The following is a 19316-nucleotide window of genomic DNA, read 5'->3' on the forward strand; positions in this document are numbered from 1 at the left end:
AACATCAGCATTATCATCGTCATTGTCGTCATCATCACCTTCGTCGTCGTCATCATCTTCGTTGTCGCCATCATCTTTGTTGTCGGTATCATCATAATTATCGTTGTCGTCGTCATCTTCATCATCATCATCATCATCATCATCATCATCATCACCATGGTGAAGTTTATCTATTAATCCTACACTAAACTGTACAGAGCAGCTCCTAAATACAGTTATATTTATACACACTAGCGAGTGACTAGCAGCAGGTTCTTCATCATGTTCTACCTTCATGTGCATCACAGAGCACAGATCTGAATTGTGATGGAGGTCCTGAGAGGTCCTACATTCTATGCTGTAAAGGTATGAAGCTGTAAAGAATCATCTCAGGGACTCTTTATTCCTCGCGCCGTCACCACAGACTTGCTCATAGATGTTAGAGATAAATAGTAAACTTCCTGAGAGGATTTGAACCTCATCCTCATTTGGGTTTACTGGAATATATGATGTCTTACAATTATTTATTTGTAATTAATTATCAATTATTTATGTGTACTGAGGCATTCAGCAGAAAATGAAGCTCCGGAAAGAAATAGCAGAGATCGTTGGTGTATCTGGTGAACAGAAACCCAGACACAGATCTGGATTAGAGCTGATGATTTAGAGCCTGTTTGTGTGTATGTGTGTGTGTGTGTGTGTGTGTGTGTGTGTGTGGGTGTGTGTGTGTGTGTGTGTGTGTGTGTGTGTGTATTGACAGATGCACATGGTTACACACAGGAAATATGTAATCCGCACACAGCTGTGGAATGCTCACGGTCCTTTTAGACGCAATGACGTTCCACATGCAAGGCCCCGAAGAAAGATCAATAACACAGTGGAGAGGTTTAATAATCGACCGTGAAGCCAATCGATCGGCTCTTGGCTCACACGGACGAACGAGCAACTTGTGCTCCACGTGTCCTGATGCTCAATATCCAGCACACTGCATTGTTTCTCTCATTGGTTTCACCGCTGTTGTATCCGTACACAGTTGGTTAGATTCTCTTCACATTTCCCGAGTTCCTTTTTTTTGCATTTGAGTAGGAAACATTTCTGTAGTGAAACAATTCTTCATGTACAGTAATTTTCTGAAGGAGTTAGAAATATAAAAATCTCTTTATATACAGCTCAATATTTATTATTTATTAATAATTATTATACTAAACATGCAAATGTAGCTACAGTCGAATTCTCTTTTCGAACAGTTCGAAAAGAAAAAAAAAAGAGATCTGATTTCTGTTTGTAACTCACCGAGGTGTGTGAAGAGATTTTTGGCCACCTGGAGTAAAGCCTGTACACACACACACACACACACACACACACACACACACACACACACACACTAATCATTAACAGACCTCACTTTATTCCCTGACATTTCGCAGTGCTTCTTATCTAATTAAACACCAAAACATTCAAAATGATATTTAATAAAGCAGTTCGTATATACAGTACAAATATACACATCAACAAACAGACCTCATTAAGACTTAAATCATTACATGAATAAATAAACAGACAAATAAATAAATGAATAAGAAAAGAAAAACTAGCTGAAGGGATCATGGTTTAGTCTTTAGGTGATGCTCTGAAAACAAACCCGGAATGAGGCAAAATGCATCTAAAAATCAATAGAAAAACACACTAAAATGTCTGAGAAAGTGTGTGTGTGTGTGTGTGTGTGTGTGTGTGTGTGTGTGTGTGTGTGTGTGTGTGTGTGTGTGTGTGTGTGTCTGAGTGTGTCTGTGTGAATGTGTATCCTGAAAGACTTAGATCAGGAGAAGCACTCAGCAGATCCCTCAAGTCATGAGTCACTGCTCAGCACTTTGTGTACCTGAGGGACCACAGCACTCATTCCTGCATCTGTTCATCTCTCTCTCTCTCTCTCTCTCTCTCTCTCTCTCTCTCTCTCTCTCTCTCTCTCTCTCTCTCTCTCTCTCTCTCTCTCTCTCTCTCTCTCTCTTTCACTCTCTTTCTCAATTTCCTTCTACTTACCTGACACTCAAACTTTAGTTTCTGCTCTTTCTGGAAGGCAAGTGTGCTGGTGAGCACTGTGGAGGTGTAACAGAAACAGTGCTGGATCATGTGTTCATCTGCTGCTGAGTATCTACAGAGAGGGAGGGAGGGAGAGAGAGAGAGAGAGGGGGGGGGGGGGATTAGAAGAGTTTAGAGAAAAGACTCCAGAACATTGTCAGATACATACATAAACCAGGTCTTGCGTGTGTGTGTGTGTGTGTGTGTGTGTGTGTGTGTGCGTGCGCGTGGTGTGTGTGTTGTGTTTCTCTCTTGACACACTCTTTCTTAGGATCAACTGTTCCTGCAGAAGATTTAAGGAAGATAAAGAAGAAAGGAAGGGAATAAAAGACGTAAAACAGGCAAAACAAACGACAAGATTTTTGAGCTGAGAGGAATTTAACAAGTTACAATAACTTGGTTGCATAAGTATTCACACCCCTTAAACTAACAGTTCGTTAAAACAGATTTTCCTCCAGTGCTCAGTATTTCTATTAGATCAGTAATCCACCAGGTTGTAAGGTCATCTCCTGTGTACAGCCCACTTCAGGTCACCCCACAGATTTTTAGTTGGATTCAGCTCTGATTTCTACCTTTTCTTTGAGTTACTATAAGATTCTTTTCTCTGAAGGTTTTGCACTTAAATCAGCAGGTATTTGAAGCTGATCATGATTCCTCCATCTGTATGAAGGAGATCTGGATGATTCCCATCTGGATGTTTCCCTCTGCCCCAGTTCTTGGTGAAGAAAAACAGCCCTAAAGCATGATCCTGCCATCACCGTGCTGCACCGTGGGAACGGGGAACTTTATAAATGTTGGAGTTATGGAATAATTCTTCCACTCCGCTGTTGCCCCACATGGTTTGGGGTGGTTTAGTTTTGTGAGAAAAGCCTCCGGTCTGTCCGTCGTACACCACTGCCCAGATGTGGGAAGAACATGACAGATGGTATTGCAGAGAGTAATCAGTAGGTATCAGATATTCCTGCAGCTCCTTTAATATGACCGTACGTCTCTCTGCAGCCTCCATGATAAGTTTTTATCTTGTCCTTTTAGAAATGTTGGAGTGACGTCCTGTTCTTGGTGACATCACTATGGTGCTCCATGTTCTCTGTCTGCTCATGATGAGCTTTATGGTGCTCCATGGTACATCTAATGTTTTGGAAATTCTTTAAGCTCCTCTCCTGATTAATATTTTCAAACAAGTGAGATACCATGAGTGTATTTGTCAGCTCTTTGTGGGACAATGAATTCAACACTGAGGTGAAATTAAGATTTGAAGAAGATCCTACAGAAACCTGCTTGTTTGCAGTTAATCAGTTAATTGCAGCTATATTCACTTAATTTGAACTGTATCTCATGTAACCCTTACACTGAGAGTGGAAAAAGATCTGATGGTTTATCTTGCCATTGTAACATGGATTAATATGCATCAGTTTTTATATTTGTTTTTTTTTTTATTATTAAAGCTGCACATGCCTGATGTGTATTTTTAACAAATCTCATGAATATTTCACTTTGTCTTATTTGCAGTTGAATATTATTTACACACACTTACTTCTGCCCTCCTTTCTTGTTAAAGGTGCAAGCTAGCGCCACCACCTGGCTAGTAGCCTGACTCACGACAGGCACACAGAGCATTGACTGAGCTTCAAACCCCAACATACTGCTCAGCTGCCTTCTCTCCTCCTGAGATATGGATACAGAGAGAGAGAGAGAGAGAGAGAGAGAGAGAGGAGAGAGAGAGAGAGAGAGAGAGAGAGAGAGAGAGAGAGAGGAGAGAGAGAGAGAGAGGAGAGAGATGGGGGCATTATAAATAATTACAGGTAAAAACATATTTAGGATTTAACACAAGTTATAACTTGTATATGACTAATATACATAAAAATATGTCATCACTAGCACTAGCTCATTTGGATGCTTGTTATTTAACACCATTTACAAAATCCGATTCCAAAAAGTTTGGGACACTGTGATGTGGAAGTTTCAAATTTCAATATTTTATTCAGAATACAACATAGATGACACATCAAATGTTTAAACTGAGAAAATGTTTCATTTTAATAGAAAAATAAGTTGATTTTAAAATTCGTGGCATCAACACATCTCAATAAAATTGGGACAAGGCCATGTTTAGCATTGTGTCACATCCCCTCTTCTTTTTATAACAGTCTGCAAACATCTGGGGACTGAGGAGACAAGTTGCTCAAGATTAGGAATAGGAATGTTGTCCCATTCTTGTCTAATACAGGCTTCTAGTTGCTCAACTGCCTTAGGTCTTCTTTGTCACATCTTCCTCTTTATGATGCGCCAAATGTTTTCTATGGGTGAAAGATCTGGACTGCAGGCTGGCCATTTCAGCCTTCTTCTATGCCACCATGATGTTGTAACTGATGCAGTATGTGGTCTGGCGTTGGGTCTTTCCTGAAAGAGACGATGTCTGGATGGGAGCATATGTTCTTCTAGAACTTGAATATACCTTTCAGCATTGATGGTGCCTTTCCAGATGTGTAAGCTGCCCATGCCACACACACTCATGCAACCCCATACCATCACAGATGCAGGCTTCTGAACTGAGCGCTGATAACAGCTTGGGTTGTCCTTGTCCTCTTTAGTCCGGATGACATGGTGTCCCAGTTTTCCAAAAGGAACTTCAAATTTTGATTCGTCTGACCACAGAACAGTTTCCACTTTGCCACAGTCCATTTTAAACGAGCCTTGGCACAGAGGAAACGGCTGCGCTTCCGGATCATGTTTAGATATGGCTTCTTTTTTGACCTATTGAGTTTTAGCTGGCAACAGCGAATGGCTCTGTGGATTGTGTTCACCGACAATGTTTTCTGGAAGTATTCCTGAGCCCATGTTGTGATTTCCATCACAGTAGCGTTCCCGTATGTGATGCAGTGCCGTCCAAGGGCCCGAAGATCACGGGCATCCAGTATGGTTTTTCGGCCTTGACCCTAACGCACAGTGAATCTTTGGATGATATTATGCACTGTAGATGATGATAACTTCAAACTCTTTGCAGTTTTTCTCTGAGAAACACCTTTCTGATATTGCTCCACTATTTTTCGCCGCAGCATTGGGGGAGTTGGTGATCCTCTGCCCATCTTGACTTCTGAGAGACACTGCCACTCTGAGAGGTTCTTTTTATACCCAATCATGCTGGCAATCGACCTAATAATTTGCAAATTGGTCCTCCAGCTGTTCGTTATATGTACATTTAACTTTTCCGGCCTCTTATTGCTACCTGTCCCAACTTTTTTGGAATGTGTAACTCTCATGTAATCCAAAATGAGACATGAATCCTATCTCAGGCGTCATCAGGCATCAAGACAGGATACACCCTGGACGGAGTGCCAACCCGTCACAGGACACACACACACTCTCATTCACTCACACAATCACACAGTACGGACAATTTTCCAGAGATTGAGCCAATATTTGGCATGACAATTCAAAATGTCTCACTTTCAACATTTGATATATTTTATTGTGAATAAAATGTAAGTTTATGAGATTTGTAAATTATTGCATTCCTTTTTTTATCCACAATTTGCTCAGTGTCCCAACTTTTTTGGAATTGTGTTTGTAAATGAACTGACCTGGTCAGAAGATGCTAGGTCATTCTTTCACTTGTGAAAATGCTCCTTAAAGGCTGCTCCACAAAATCCTTACCAATGAACTCAACATTAAGCACACAGAGCTTCTTTATTCAGAAGTCGCCTGCAGCAAAAAGTCAGACGTAGATCGTTTTGGAAGGAGATGTGCACGGCGGTTTTACAGAAAGAGTCATTTGTTTCGTTTTTTTTTCCTCTTTTTTGCCTCAGCTGGAGGAAAGGCACCTTATTGCATTTTCACTAAAATCAGCCCTGCATGCAAGATGAATTGGAAACGAGAAAGTCCCACTGTGTGGCTCCTGGCAGCAATCTCTTCTGGATCTGGAGTTTCTCTGGAGTTTACTGAACATTTTCTGTCCAAGTCCATTCAGTTCCACCAGACACAACACTAGAAATGTTGCCTCAACAAGTGGCACAGCTGCTTTAGAGGCATCATCACATCATGCTGGCGAAACCAGTTTTGTAGAAAATCCACATTTTTATGTTGCTAACCTCTAAATACACATAATCACTGATGATTATGAGAATAAAATGAAGAATAAAACTAATCAATAATGGTTTCTGAAGTCTTAGTTCGGTATAGTTTGGCTCCTTGAAAAGTGATTAAACACAACCCTTGTAAGATACGTGGCCGTGCCTCCTGGTATGTGAAACTACGAGAACAACAGGGAATAGAAATATCTGAAGAAACAGATAGCAGTAGAAACAGCGATTGGGAGAGAAATGTGAGAGTGAAGAGACACTAGATGGACTTAAATTGTCCAGGCAAATGCTGCCAAAGTGATTTTGAAGGTTGATGTGTACTCGTCTTTATTTTATTCACCTTACACACTACGGTCGCTGTAAAAGTATTTTAATAAGAGTTTACCCCCCACAGATGGGGTAAAAGTTTACATTTTACAGAAAAGGAATATGGTAAAAAGAGCAGATAAACGGCTGGATTTGATCTTTTCTGCCCTGATTTTCTCCTCAAACTGCCCAGTGCTGGAACCTATTTATTTATTTATTTATTTATTTATTTATTTATTTATTTATTTATTAAAACAAGAATTTCCATCCTTCTTTTAATATGAGCACCAGGCACCAAGCTGTGAGGGCCGTAGGGACTGAGTCTCGCTGACGAGACAGAAAAAGAGCACATGGATGGGAACTCTCATATCTCCTTCATCCCCGGAGACGATGTTAAACACAGTATTACCAGCGCTGTCTCTTTTCTGAAATAAGAGGCTGAGCACTTGCCGTTTCTCCTCCAGGCTTTGCTATCATGCTCTAGTTTCTCAGACAATAATACCCGTCTGACTGAGAACTTTTCATTTCTGCGTTGTGGGCTGGGCAATCTGCCAAAAATATCATATCATGTCTGTTTCAGGTTGGATAACAATCCATGATATGATCACAATCACAAGACTATTTCGCACTGAGCAGAGCAACCAAAATAATTCGGTTTCTGAAAATACCTCATCTCTACAACCTTAAAGAATAACAGACACCTAAATAGTACACACTGTATATAACCTCTACTAAGGTCTTTGGTTTGGATGTTTAACTAAAATGTTTAAAATTAGCAATGTGTATTATATTGTTTTGGATTTAATTAGACTTCCCTTGGCATTCTGGGTCTTATGTGTGCTAAGAAATGACAGAGTTAGAAAAATATTTGTCCTAAAGTCCCAAAGAGGACCAGCAATTTTATTTAACATTGTATATCCTGTTTTAAATCCTTGGCCAAGTAGAGGTCTTCACAGGTCCACTTAGATCTGAAAACCAGAGGTCCCGAGGTACGAAAATAACAGTGGCATCGGGTCTCGGTTAATTTAAAATGAATGTGTTTTTACCGAACGGACCCGAGAGTCCAGTACTCTCTCGAGAAGACCTGAACTACTGTATCTCATGTGTGTGCATCGACTCGAGTCCTTTTCCAACCTCTCCTCTGTTTGCCAAGACCGCTTGCGACATGTGGCTGGTGACGTGTGGCTGGCGGTAAGCTAATTTTCGTTGAAACAGACCTGTCAATCAATTTTGAATCCACTCTGTAGTGGTTACTTTAGTGTAGAGTTATGCAACATTCGGGTCCAGTCGGGTTAAAAAAAACAATTGCCAACGGGTCGGACTCGGGTCTAATATTTTCGAGTTTGTCTTGGGTCGGGTCTTTCTTAAAAAAAAATAAATACACCTCTATGGTCAAGTACAATATCATGACATCATGATATTGTATTTTTGAGTAATCAGCTGCTTTGTTGTGAGACATTCTGCTTTGGTACCAATCTAAACATGGAGTAAGTAGAAGCTAAGGAACCGCACACTCTTGCTTATTACTGGTTTGTTTGTGTGTCTGTCAGGGAGAGTGTGAGTCGCACTAGAGGTTCATTAAACAGGGTTTGATCACAAATAATAAAATATGTTCAGGATCATATTCGTTAAATGCCACAAGACAGATCGGGAAGAAATGTTATATCCATCATCCACTTTTTCAAATAAATGAATAAGTAAACAAACAACATACAGTAAGAATAATCTGTATGATGTTGCCTCTATGTTTAATTGATAGAAATTACATACAGAGCAGTTGTTATATATATAGACCTCCATCCAGTGCTCCTATAAATCTGTTTTGTTACTTTCAAGTACATTTGTGGGAACTGTTCAGTGAACTGAATTCAATTCAGTCATCAGCTAAGAAATTAAAAACTAAACAAAATTGATTTTAAATCTTCAGCAAACTGAGCTGATGTAATGACAGAAAATGTGGTTCATCAATACAGATCAGAAAGCAATTAAATGCTCCTATGCACTATTCATTAAACACACACGTACACACACGTACACACACGTACACACATGCACACACATGCACACACACACCACGCGCGCACACGCACGCGCACACACACGCACACACACACGCACACACACACGCGCACACACACACGCACACACACACACACACACACAAATACAGATGACTAATCCAAGATGATTTTATTTCATGTTGTGTGTGATGAAGCGAATAAGACAACTATAAAACTCTGCCAGTTTCATTCATCTGGAAATAAGAAGGAACTGAATGTGTGCCAATTTAGATAAATTATCTGTGTTCATGTGTAATCATAGTCAGTGTTGGAGATACAAGCCTGGGTTGGGAGAGTAAACACATCCTGTCCTCTATCAGAGCCCATTTACAGACAGATGTGTGTGTGTGTGTGTGTGTGTGTGTGTGTGTGTGTGTGTGTGTGTGTGTGTGTGTGTGTCACCTGGCTAACATCCTGTAAGGTGATGGATTTCTTTTTCTCCACCACCTGCCCAAAGCGTCCGAACATCAGCTGGGTAAAAAGAACAACAACAGCAACATTAAGCCCATGCTGAACACATGGGGACAAAACCTCTCTCTCTGTCTCTCTCTCTCTCTCTCTCTCTCTCTCTCTTTCTCTCTCTCTCTCACACACACACACACACACACACACACACACACACACACACACACACACACACACACACACACACTGTGAGAGTTATTTTCATCCATCTCTCATATATATTACAAATCATAAAATACTTACAGGAAAACTGATCTCTTCTTCCAGAACTTTATCCCCAACCACCTGTTAATTATACACAAACAGCAGTGAGACACAGTGTGTGTGTGTGTGTGTGTGTGTGTGTGTGTGTGTGTGTGTGTTTACCTGACAAAATAGTTGATGGTTATCTTCTGACACCAGCAGCAGACAGCAGCACTGAGACTGGGTCTCTTTCTGTAGCTAAAAAACACAAAGAGAGGAAAAGAGCAAGGGTCAATTACTTCAACTACATCACTTAATCCCTTCATCTTTTTGTTTTCTCCGCATTCCTCTGTCTATTAAAATTACATCTACTACACCATCAGGAGTACAGGAATAATTGATGAGGATAATATGTTACCCACTCATATGTCTAGCCAATGTTTCATCCATCATTTGTTACGATAGCATGTGATACAGTACATGTGGTTATCCAAATCCATCCATCCATTAATCTGGAAAAGTAAGCTTTTGTCAATCAATCCTTCCATCCACTGTTAAATTATTGTAGAGCACTGTAGTTTAGTCTACTTTGGTAAGTGAAGTGAAGACTAAAGTGTTGTGTACTGTACATTTAGCAGACACCCTTATCCAGAGCAACTTACATTTTTATCTCATTTTATACAATGGAGCAATTGAGGGTTAAGGGCCTTGCTCATGTGGGAATTGACCTCACAACCTAGTGGTCCAGCACCTTAACCACTAGGCTACCACTTCCCTCTGTGTACTGTGGTGTAGTGTAGTGTGGTATAGTGTAGTGTAGTGTAGTGTGGTGTAGTGTGGTGTAGTGCACTGTGGTATAGTGTACTGTACTGTGGTGTAGTGCGGTGTAGTGTGGTGTAGTGTGGTGTCCCGTGTAGTGTGGTGTAGTGTGGTGTGGTGTGGTGTAGTGTGGTGTAGTGTAGTGTAGTACAGTGTAGTGTGGTGTGGTGTAGTGTGGTGTGGTGCAGTGTGTTGTGGTGCAGTGTGTTGTGGTGTAGTGTGGTGTAGTGTGGTGTGGTGTGGTGTAGTGTGGTGTGGTGTAGTGTAGTGTAGTGTAGTGTGGTGTGGTGTGGTGTAGTGTGGTGTGGTGTGGTGTAGTGTAGTGCAGTGTGGTGTAGTGTGGTGTAGTGTAGTGCAGTGTAGTGTGTTGTAGTGTAGTGTGGTGTAGTGTAGTGTAGTGTAGTGTGGTGTAGTGTAGTGTAGTGCAGTGTAGTGTGGTGTGGTGTGGTGTAGTGTAGTGTAGTGTGGTGTAGTGTAGTGTAGTGTAGTGTAGTGTAGTGTGGTGTGGTGTGGTGTAGTGTGGTGTGGTGCAGTGTGTTGTGGTGTAGTGTGGTGTGGTTTAGTGTAGTGTGGTGTGGTGTGGTGTAGTGTGGTGTGGTGTAGTGTAGTGTAGTGTGGTGTAGTGTGGTGTGTTGTGGTGTAGTGTAGTGCAGTGTGGTGTAGTGTGGTGCAGTGTGGTGTAGTGTGGTGTGGTGTAGTGTAGTGTAGTGCAGTGTAGTGTGGTGTAGTGCAGTGTAGTGTGGTGTAGTGTAGTGTGGTGTAGTGTAGTGTGGTGTAGTGTAGTGTGGTGTGGTGTGGTGTGGTGTGGTGTGGTGTAGTGTGGTGTAGTTTAGTGTGGTGTAGATTAGTGTACTGTGGTGAAGTGTAGTGTAGTTTAATGTACTGTGGTGTAATTTAATGTACTGTGGTGAAGTGTGGTGTGGTGTAGTGTAGTTTAGTGTACTGTGGTGAAGTGTAGTGTAGTTTAATGTACTGTGGTGTAGTGTGGTGTAGTTTAATGTACTGTGGTGTAGTGTGGTGTAGTTTAATGTACTGTAGTGTAGTGTGGTGTAGTTTAATGTACTGTGGTGTGGTGTGGTGTGGTGTAGTTTAATGTACTGTGGTGTAGTGTGGTGTAGTTTAATGTACTGTGGTGTAGTGTGGTGTAGTTTAATGTACTGTGGCGTAGTTTAATGTACTGTGGTGTAGTGTAGTATAGTTTAATGTACTGTGGTGTAGTGTGGTGTAGTTTAATGTACTGTGGTGTGGTGTGGTGTAGTTTAATGTACTGTGGTGTAGTGTGGTGTAGTTTAATGTACTGTGGTGTAGTGTGGTGTAGTTTAATGTACTGTGGTGTGGTGTAGTGTGGTGTAGTTTAATGTACTGTGGTGTAGTGTGGTATAGTTTAATGTACTGTGGTGTGGTGTAGTGTGGTGTAGTTTAATGTACTGTGGTGTAGTGTGGTGTAGTGTGGTGTAGTTTAATGTACTGTGGTGTACTGTGGTGTAGTGTGGTGTAGTTTAATGTACTATGGTGTGGTGTAGTGTGGTGTAGTTTAATGTACTATGGTGTGGTGTAGTGTGGTGTAGTTTAATGTACTGTGGTGTAGTGTGGTGTAGTGTGGTGTAGTTTAATGTACTGTGGTGTGGTGTGGTGTAGTTTAATGTAGTGTGGTGTAGTGTGGTGTAGTGTGGTGTAGTTTAATGTACTGTGGTGTAGTGTGGTGTAGTTTAATGTACTGTGGTGTAGTTTAATGTACTGTGGTGTAGTGTGGTGTAGTTTAATGTACTGTGGTGAAGTGTGGTGTAGTTTAATGTACTGTGGTGAAGTGTAGTGTAGTTTAATGTACTGTGGTGTAGTGTGGTGAAGTGTGGTGTAGTTTAATGTACTATGGTGTGGTGTAGTGTGGTGTAGTTTAATGTACTATGGTGTGGTGTAGTGTGGTGTAGTTTAATGTACTGTGGTGTAGTGTGGTGTAGTGTGGTGTAGTTTAATGTACTGTGGTGTGGTGTGGTGTAGTGTGGTGTAGTTTAATGTACTGTGGTGTAGTGTGGTGTAGTGTGGTGTAGTTTAATGTACTGTGGTGTAGTGTGGTGTAGTGTGGTGTAGTTTAATGTACTGTGGTGTAGTGTGGTGTAGTTTAATGTACTGTGGTGAAGTGTGGTGTAGTTTAATGTACTGTGGTGAAGTGTAGTGTAGTTTAATGTACTGTGGTGTAGTGTGGTGAAGTGTGGTGTAGTTTAATGTACTGTGGTGTACTGTGGTGTCGTGTGGTGTAGTTTAATGTACTATGGTGTGGTGTAGTGTGGTGTAGTTTAATGTACTATGGTGTGGTGTAGTGTGGTGTAGTTTAATGTACTGTGGTGTAGTGTGGTGTAGTGTGGTGTAGTTTAATGTACTGTGGTGTGGTGTGGTGTAGTGTGGTGTAGTTTAATGTACTGTGGTGTAGTGTGGTGTAGTGTGGTGTAGTTTAATGTACTGTGGTGTAGTGTGGTGTAGTGTGGTGTAGTTTAATGTACTGTGGTGTAGTGTGGTGTAGTGTGGTGTAGTTTAATGTACTGTGGTGTAGTGTGGTGTAGTGTGGTGTAGTTTAATGTACTGTGGTGTAGTGTGGTGTAGTGTGGTGTAGTGTGGTGTAGTGTGGTGTAGTTTAATGTACTGTGGTGTAGTGTGGTGTAGTGTGGTGTAGTTTAATGTACTGTGGTGTAGTGTGGTGTAGTGTGGTGTAGTTTAATGTACTGTGGTGTAGTGTGGTGTAGTGTGGTGTAGATTAATGTACTGTGGTGTAGTGTGGTGTAGTGTGGTGTAGATTAATGTACTGTGGTGTAGTGTGGTGTAGTGTGGTGTAGATTAATGTACTGTGGTGTAGTGTGGTGTAGTGTGGTGTAGATTAATGTACTGTGGTGTAGTGTGGTGTAGTGTGGTGTAGATTAATGTACTGTGTTGTAGTGTGGTGTAGTGTGGTGTAGTTTAATGTACTGTGGTGTAGTGTGGTGTAGTGTGGTGTAGTGTGGTGTAGATTAATGTACTGTGGTGTAGTGTGGTGTAGTTTAATGTACTGTGGTGTAGTGTGGTGTAGTTTAATGTACTGTGGTGTAGTGTGGTGTAGTGTGGTGTAGTTTAATGTACTGTGGTGTAGTGTGGTGTAGTGTGGTGTAGTTTAATGTACTGTGGTGTAGTGTGGTGTAGTGTGGTGTAGTTTAATGTACTGTGGTGTAGTGTGGTGTAGTTTAATGTACTGTGGTGAAGTGTGGTGTAGTTTAATGTACTGTGGTGAAGTGTAGTGTAGTTTAATGTACTGTGGTGTAGTGTGGTGAAGTGTGGTGTAGTTTAATGTACTGTGGTGTACTGTGGTGTCGTGTGGTGTAGTTTAATGTACTATGGTGTGGTGTAGTGTGGTGTAGTTTAATGTACTATGGTGTGGTGTAGTGTGGTGTAGTTTAATGTACTGTGGTGTAGTGTGGTGTAGTTTAATGTACTGTGGTGTGGTGTGGTGTAGTGTGGTGTAGTTTAATGTACTGTGGTGTAGTGTGGTGTAGTGTGGTGTAGTTTACTGTACTGTGGTGTAGTGTGGTGTAGTGTGGTGTAGTTTAATGTACTGTGGTGTAGTGTGGTGTAGTGTGGTGTAGTTTAATGTACTGTGGTGTAGTGTGGTGTAGTGTGGTGTAGTGTGGTGTAGTTTAATGTACTGTGGTGTAGTGTGGTGTAGTGTGGTGTAGTTTAATGTACTGTGGTGTAGTGTGGTGTAGTGTGGTGTAGTTTAATGTACTGTGGTGTAGTGTGGTGTAGTGTGGTGTAGATTAATGTACTGTGGTGTAGTGTGGTGTAGTGTGGTGTAGATTAATGTACTGTGGTGTAGTGTGGTGTAGTGTGGTGTAGATTAATGTACTGTGGTGTAGTGTGGTGTAGTGTGGTGTAGATTAATGTACTGTGGTGTAGTGTGGTGTAGTGTGGTGTAGATTAATGTACTGTGGTGTAGTGTGGTGTAGTGTGGTGTAGTTTAATGTACTGTGGTGTAGTGTGGTGTAGTGTGGTGTAGTGTGGTGTAGATTAATGTACTGTGGTGTAGTGTGGTGTAGTTTAATGTACTGTGGTGTAGTGTGGTGTAGTTTAATGTACTGTGGTGTAGTGTGGTGTAGTGTGGTGTAGTTTAATGTACTGTGGTGTAGTGTGGTGTAGTGTGGTGTAGATTAATGTACTGTGGTGTAGTGTGGTGTAGTGTGGTGTAGATTAATGTACTGTGGTGTAGTGTGGTGTAGTGTGGTGTAGTGTGGTGTAGTGTGGTGTAGATTAATGTACTGTGGTGTAGTGTGGTGTAGTGTGGTGTAGATTAATGTACTGTGGTGTAGTGTGGTGTAGTGTGGTGTAGATTAATGTACTGTGGTGTAGTGTGGTGTAGTGTGGTGTAGTTTAATGTACTGTGGTGTAGTGTGGTGTAGTGTGGTGTAGTTTAATGTACTGTGGTGTAGTGTGGTGTAGTGTGGTGTAGATTAATGTACTGTGGTGTAGTGTGTTTGCCTTTTCTTAAAGCCGCACTAACAGCTCTAATACACTGCAATCCAAACAGCATTTAGTCCAGCAGAAAGCTCTTGTCAATTTGCGAATGCCCCCAGGAAATAAAATACTCACACTGGGGATCAAAACCAGCTTGATGGGAAGGAGAGGAAGAAATACACAGGTAGGAAAAAACGAGAAAGAAGAAAGGCCTCAGACTTGGGACAGGATAAAAGGAACCCAGCGCTGAGAGAAATTATCATGAAATAATTTATTGATACTGCAAAGAAGCTGAAAAGAAAATAAACACATGGAATAATGTGGGGGGGAGAGAGAGAGAGAGAGAGAGAGAGAGAGAGAGAGAGAGAGAGAGAGAGAGAGAGGGCTAGGAGTCTGAATTGTAGTTAGTGATTTATTTTAACACAAATTGGCAAAACAAACAACAAGAATAACAAAATCAACCCATTACTGCTGTGAGAGAAGAGGAAAGCTCAATCCAAATGTATCTCTGATCAAACACGTACTGTATAAAGAGAAGTTATCCAGCTTGAGGAGTGTGTGTCTGTGTGTGTCTGTGTGTGTGTCTGTGTGTGTCTGTGTGTGTGTCTGTGTGTGTGTCTGTGTGTGTCTGTGTGTGTGTGTCTGTGTGTGTCTGTGTGTGTGTGTCTGTGTCTGTGTGTGTGTGTGTGTGTGTCTGTGTGTGTGTCTGTGTGTGTCTGTGTGTGTCTGTGTGTGTCTGTGTGTGTGTCTGTGTGTGTCTGTGTGTGTGTCTGTGTGTGTCTGTGTGTGTGTCTGTGTGTGTGTCTGTGTGTGTGTCTGTGTGTGTCTGTGTGTGTCTGTGTGTGTCTGTGTGTGTCTGTGTGTGTGTGTCTGTGTCTGTGTGTGTCTGTGTGTGTCTGTGTGTGTCTGTGTGTGTGTGTCTGTGTGTGTCTGTGTGTGTCTGTGTGTGTGTCTGTGTGTGTGTGTCTGTGTCTGTGTGTGTCTGTGTGTGTTTGTGTGTGTCTGTGTGTGTCTGTGTGTGTCTGTGTGTGTCTGTGTGTGTGTGTCTGTGTGTGTCTGTGTGTGTCTGTGTGTGTCTGTGTGTGTCTGTGTGTGTCTGTGTGTGTCTGTGTGTGTGTCTGTGTGTGTGTGTCTGTGTCTGTGTGTGTCTGTGTGTGTTTGTGTGTGTCTGTGTGTGTCTGTGTGTGTCTGTGTGTGTCTGTGTGTGTGTGTCTGTGTCTGTGTGTGTCTGTGTCTGTGTGTGTCTGTGTGTGTTTGTGTTGAATCACAAGTCGATTACTGCTTTTACAACACTGACAAAATATGCTAACTATTAATAATATTTGGATGTGTTTAGTGTGGATTTTGCTTTTCAGAAACAAGTATATAAATAATTAATTAATAAATAAAAAAGTAAATAAATAATTCCACCTGTAATCTGGTATTTGTTCAACATCCTGTTTACACACTGACCTCATAGGGAATAAAGAGATCACACACACACTTACATATATATATATATATATATATATATATATATATATATATATATATAAACCACTGTCTGTCAGATGTTTGGAATTTGTTTTTTTTTTAAAGAATGGATGAGCAGATATTTAAGATATTTAAAAGAGAGTGAGAGAGAGAGAGAGAGAGAGAGAGAGAGAGAGAGAGAGAGAGAGAGACTGAGTTTGTGAGTGTGTGTGTGTGTGTGTGTGTGTGTGTGTGTATACTTCCCTCAAAAGATGTAAGAATCTGTATAAACACTGATAAGAATTTTATGCTAATGTGGCCCCTGAGACACAAGAGAGTAAAAAAACTACAGAATACTGATGAGGATACACTCACACCAATCTTTACTAAACACACACACACACACACACACACACACACACACACACACACACACACACACACACTCTCTCAATCCAATCTTTACTACACACACATACACATTCACACACACTCACACACACACACACACACACACACACACACACACACACACACACACACACACACACACACACACACACACACACACACATTCACACACACACACACCCACACACACAGAATGATGAAATAAACGAATGTGAAATAAACATGCTGATTCTTTTTTTTTGTTTCTCCCTGTCTTCCACTCTTTCTGTCATCTTTGCTCTCTCTCTCTCTCTCTCTCTCTCTCTCTCTCTCTCTCTCTCTCTCTCTCTCTCTCACTGAGTGTGGGAAGCATGTCAGAGCATGGTGGTGTGTGGTTCCAATATTCCTTTGAAAGGCTGTATACCTGTAAATATCCCTGGTGTTTAATCACTAGGGTATTATTGGGTTTCTTCTAGGTGAGGTTGGGGTTAAGGGGAACGGCGTCAACCGAACATGAACAAGAACATGAGCGTGGGCTTTGAAAATCTCTCTCGCCGGCATTTCGTTAAAATACCTGTCTGTGTAGACTTTTCCGTAGAAGAGTGTAGTCATGCGGTTGGTGAAGTGGTGGGTTATGAAAGTTTAAAAGCGGAATAGAGGATAAACAGTTCAGTGGTAATGTTTGTAGACTCACTTGATCTAGTTGCGGAGCACGGAATTGCACTCAGAAATGAGAGAACAATTGTTTTCCCTTTAGTTAGTCCGGCAAAAAATAACCCTGTCTAATCTACCCCTATGTATTAGCGTTGAAGTACTAGCGAGAGAATTGTCTAGACATGGTCAGATAGTGTCGGCTGTTAAAATCAACCCTTCAGGGTGCAAATCCCCAAGGCTGAAGCATGTAGTCTTGTTCAGAAGGCAGTTATATACTGTATGATTCTGAAAATCAAGGGAAAAGCCGAAAGAAGAAGAAGAAGATTGAGGAAGAGCTAAATATTACGATAAAGTTTAAAGTAGACAACTTTGAACACGTAATATTTGCTACATCTGAGTCGATGAAATGTTTTCAGTGTGGACAGGAGGGACATGTAGTGCGCAGCTGCCCGGACAGGACAACCACATTACAGGGGGATGACAGGCAGTACAAATGGGAGCAATGTTTCACGATGAGAGAGCGGCTAAAAATCAGGAAGAGGCGGCAGTTCAGGTTAGAGCTGAAACACAGCAAGCAGTAGTGACTGAGGTCAGGCGGAAACTGGAATGCTAGAGGAGAATGTCGAGGGCTCAAAGCCACCAGTTATAATAACAAATAAATTTAGTCAGTCCAGTATAGATATACAAAAATATAAAAAATAAAAATTGATGAGACAACGTGAGAGAGTGTGTGTGTGCCCTGCGATGGGTTGGCACTCCGTCCAGGGTGTATCCTGCCTCGATGCCCGATGACCCCTGAGATAGGCACAGGCTCCCCGTGACCCAAGGTAGTTCAGATAAGCGGTAGAAAATGAATGAATGAATGAATGAATGAATGAATGAATGAATGATGAGACAACGAGGAGTGGATGGACTTCTGGGAACAGAGTTCTATCGGCTCAGAAAGATTGCAAAGTGCAAAGACTGAAATCACAAGATGGCAATGACATGGAAAATTAATAAGCACCCAAAGGGTGCAGTCGTGGCCTAATGGTTAGAGAGTCTGACTCGTAACCCGAAGGTTGTGGGTTTGAGTCTCGGGCTGGCCATGACTGAGGTGCCCTTGAGCAAGGCACCGAACCCCCCAACTGCGCCCCGGGCGCCGCAGCATAAAATGGCTGCCCACTGCTCCGGGTGTGTGTTCACGATGTGTATTCACGATGTGTGTGTTCACTGCTGTGTGTGTGCACTTTGGATGGGTTAAATGCAGAGAACAAATTCTGAGTATGGGTCACCGTTCTTAGCCGTATGTCACTTCACTTCACTTAAAGTGTGATATACTGGTGGTTATATTCTTTCTAATCCTGTTTTCTATTCATTTTCTCATCTGTAGCTTTAGGATTGCATCTTTAAATCTTAATGGTGCAAGGGATATAAAAAGAAGAGTATTTTTTTGTGAAACCATAGAACAAAGTGTATTGACATTGCTTTTGTGCAGGAAACCCACTCGACCAAAGACATGGTGGGATGTAGGGAAAATCCAAATCCAGCACTTCTGTAATCAGTACACCCTCGATGTGACTAAAGACATCAACCGATCAATCAAAGAGCTAGAGATAGGTATTGTGGAACTCCAGGCTTTGTGTGAATCCACAGGAGATCGAGGCCACATTCAGACAAAAAAAGGTTATTCGTTGATCTGCTGGGTATTAGAGCACAGGGGGCTTTGATTAGGTCAAGGTTTCAATGCAAAACAGAAATGGACACATCCTCCAAGTTCTTCTTCAGCTTGGAAAAGCGGAACGGTCAGAGAAGGCTCATCCAGCATGGGGACTGCTCTATACAGTAAACCATCGTTAACAAAGAATGCGGGTGATTTACATTGAAGAGTTCTGCATGGTATTCTTGCAGTGAATGCATTTGTGTCAATCCTTAACCCCACAGTCTCAGATAAATGCCCTTTCTGTTCATTGAGAGAAACTATTTTTCACTGTTTTCTAAACTGTGGGAGATTGAAAAGATTTTGATATGCTGTATGCCTGTCATGGAGTCACCAGGTCCTTCCCCCACTCACCAGCGATCACGCTCACCAGAGTACTAATCAGCACCACCTGTTCCTCATTCACCAATCACCACACACTATATATACTAATCTCATTCACAGTCATTCAGTTCCAGACTCCTCCGTTTGTTCTCCAGCAATCAGCTACCCTTTCTTTGACCTCGCTTCTGGATTCGCTCCAGGATCTACTTCCTCAAGTTAAAGATCTACTATTATTCGGATTTATGTGACATCCCCTGTGTGTGCGTGTTGGTGCTTCGTTCCATCTACTATTCTGATGTATGTTCACAGACTTCAATAAATTTCCACACTGTTTTGCTTACCTTGGTCCGTAGTGTG

The 19316-nt window shown here is 41.7% G+C and overlaps 1 protein-coding gene across 1 annotated transcript in view; it reads right to left on the reverse strand.

The window, feature by feature from the left end:
* LOC113637857 (cGMP-dependent 3',5'-cyclic phosphodiesterase) overlaps nt 1–19316 on the reverse strand; it is a 268449-nt gene that overhangs the window by 23893 nt on the left and 225240 nt on the right. Inside the window, 6 exon segments of the mRNA XM_047820780.1 lie at nt 1273–1312; nt 2017–2128; nt 3590–3720; nt 8903–8971; nt 9209–9250; nt 9332–9406. Coding sequence (XP_047676736.1) covers nt 1273–1312; nt 2017–2128; nt 3590–3720; nt 8903–8971; nt 9209–9250; nt 9332–9406 — 469 coding nt within the window.

Source organism: Tachysurus fulvidraco, chromosome 11 (assembly GCF_022655615.1).
Source record: "Tachysurus fulvidraco isolate hzauxx_2018 chromosome 11, HZAU_PFXX_2.0, whole genome shotgun sequence".
Classification (NCBI taxonomy): Eukaryota; Metazoa; Chordata; class Actinopteri; order Siluriformes; family Bagridae; genus Tachysurus; species Tachysurus fulvidraco.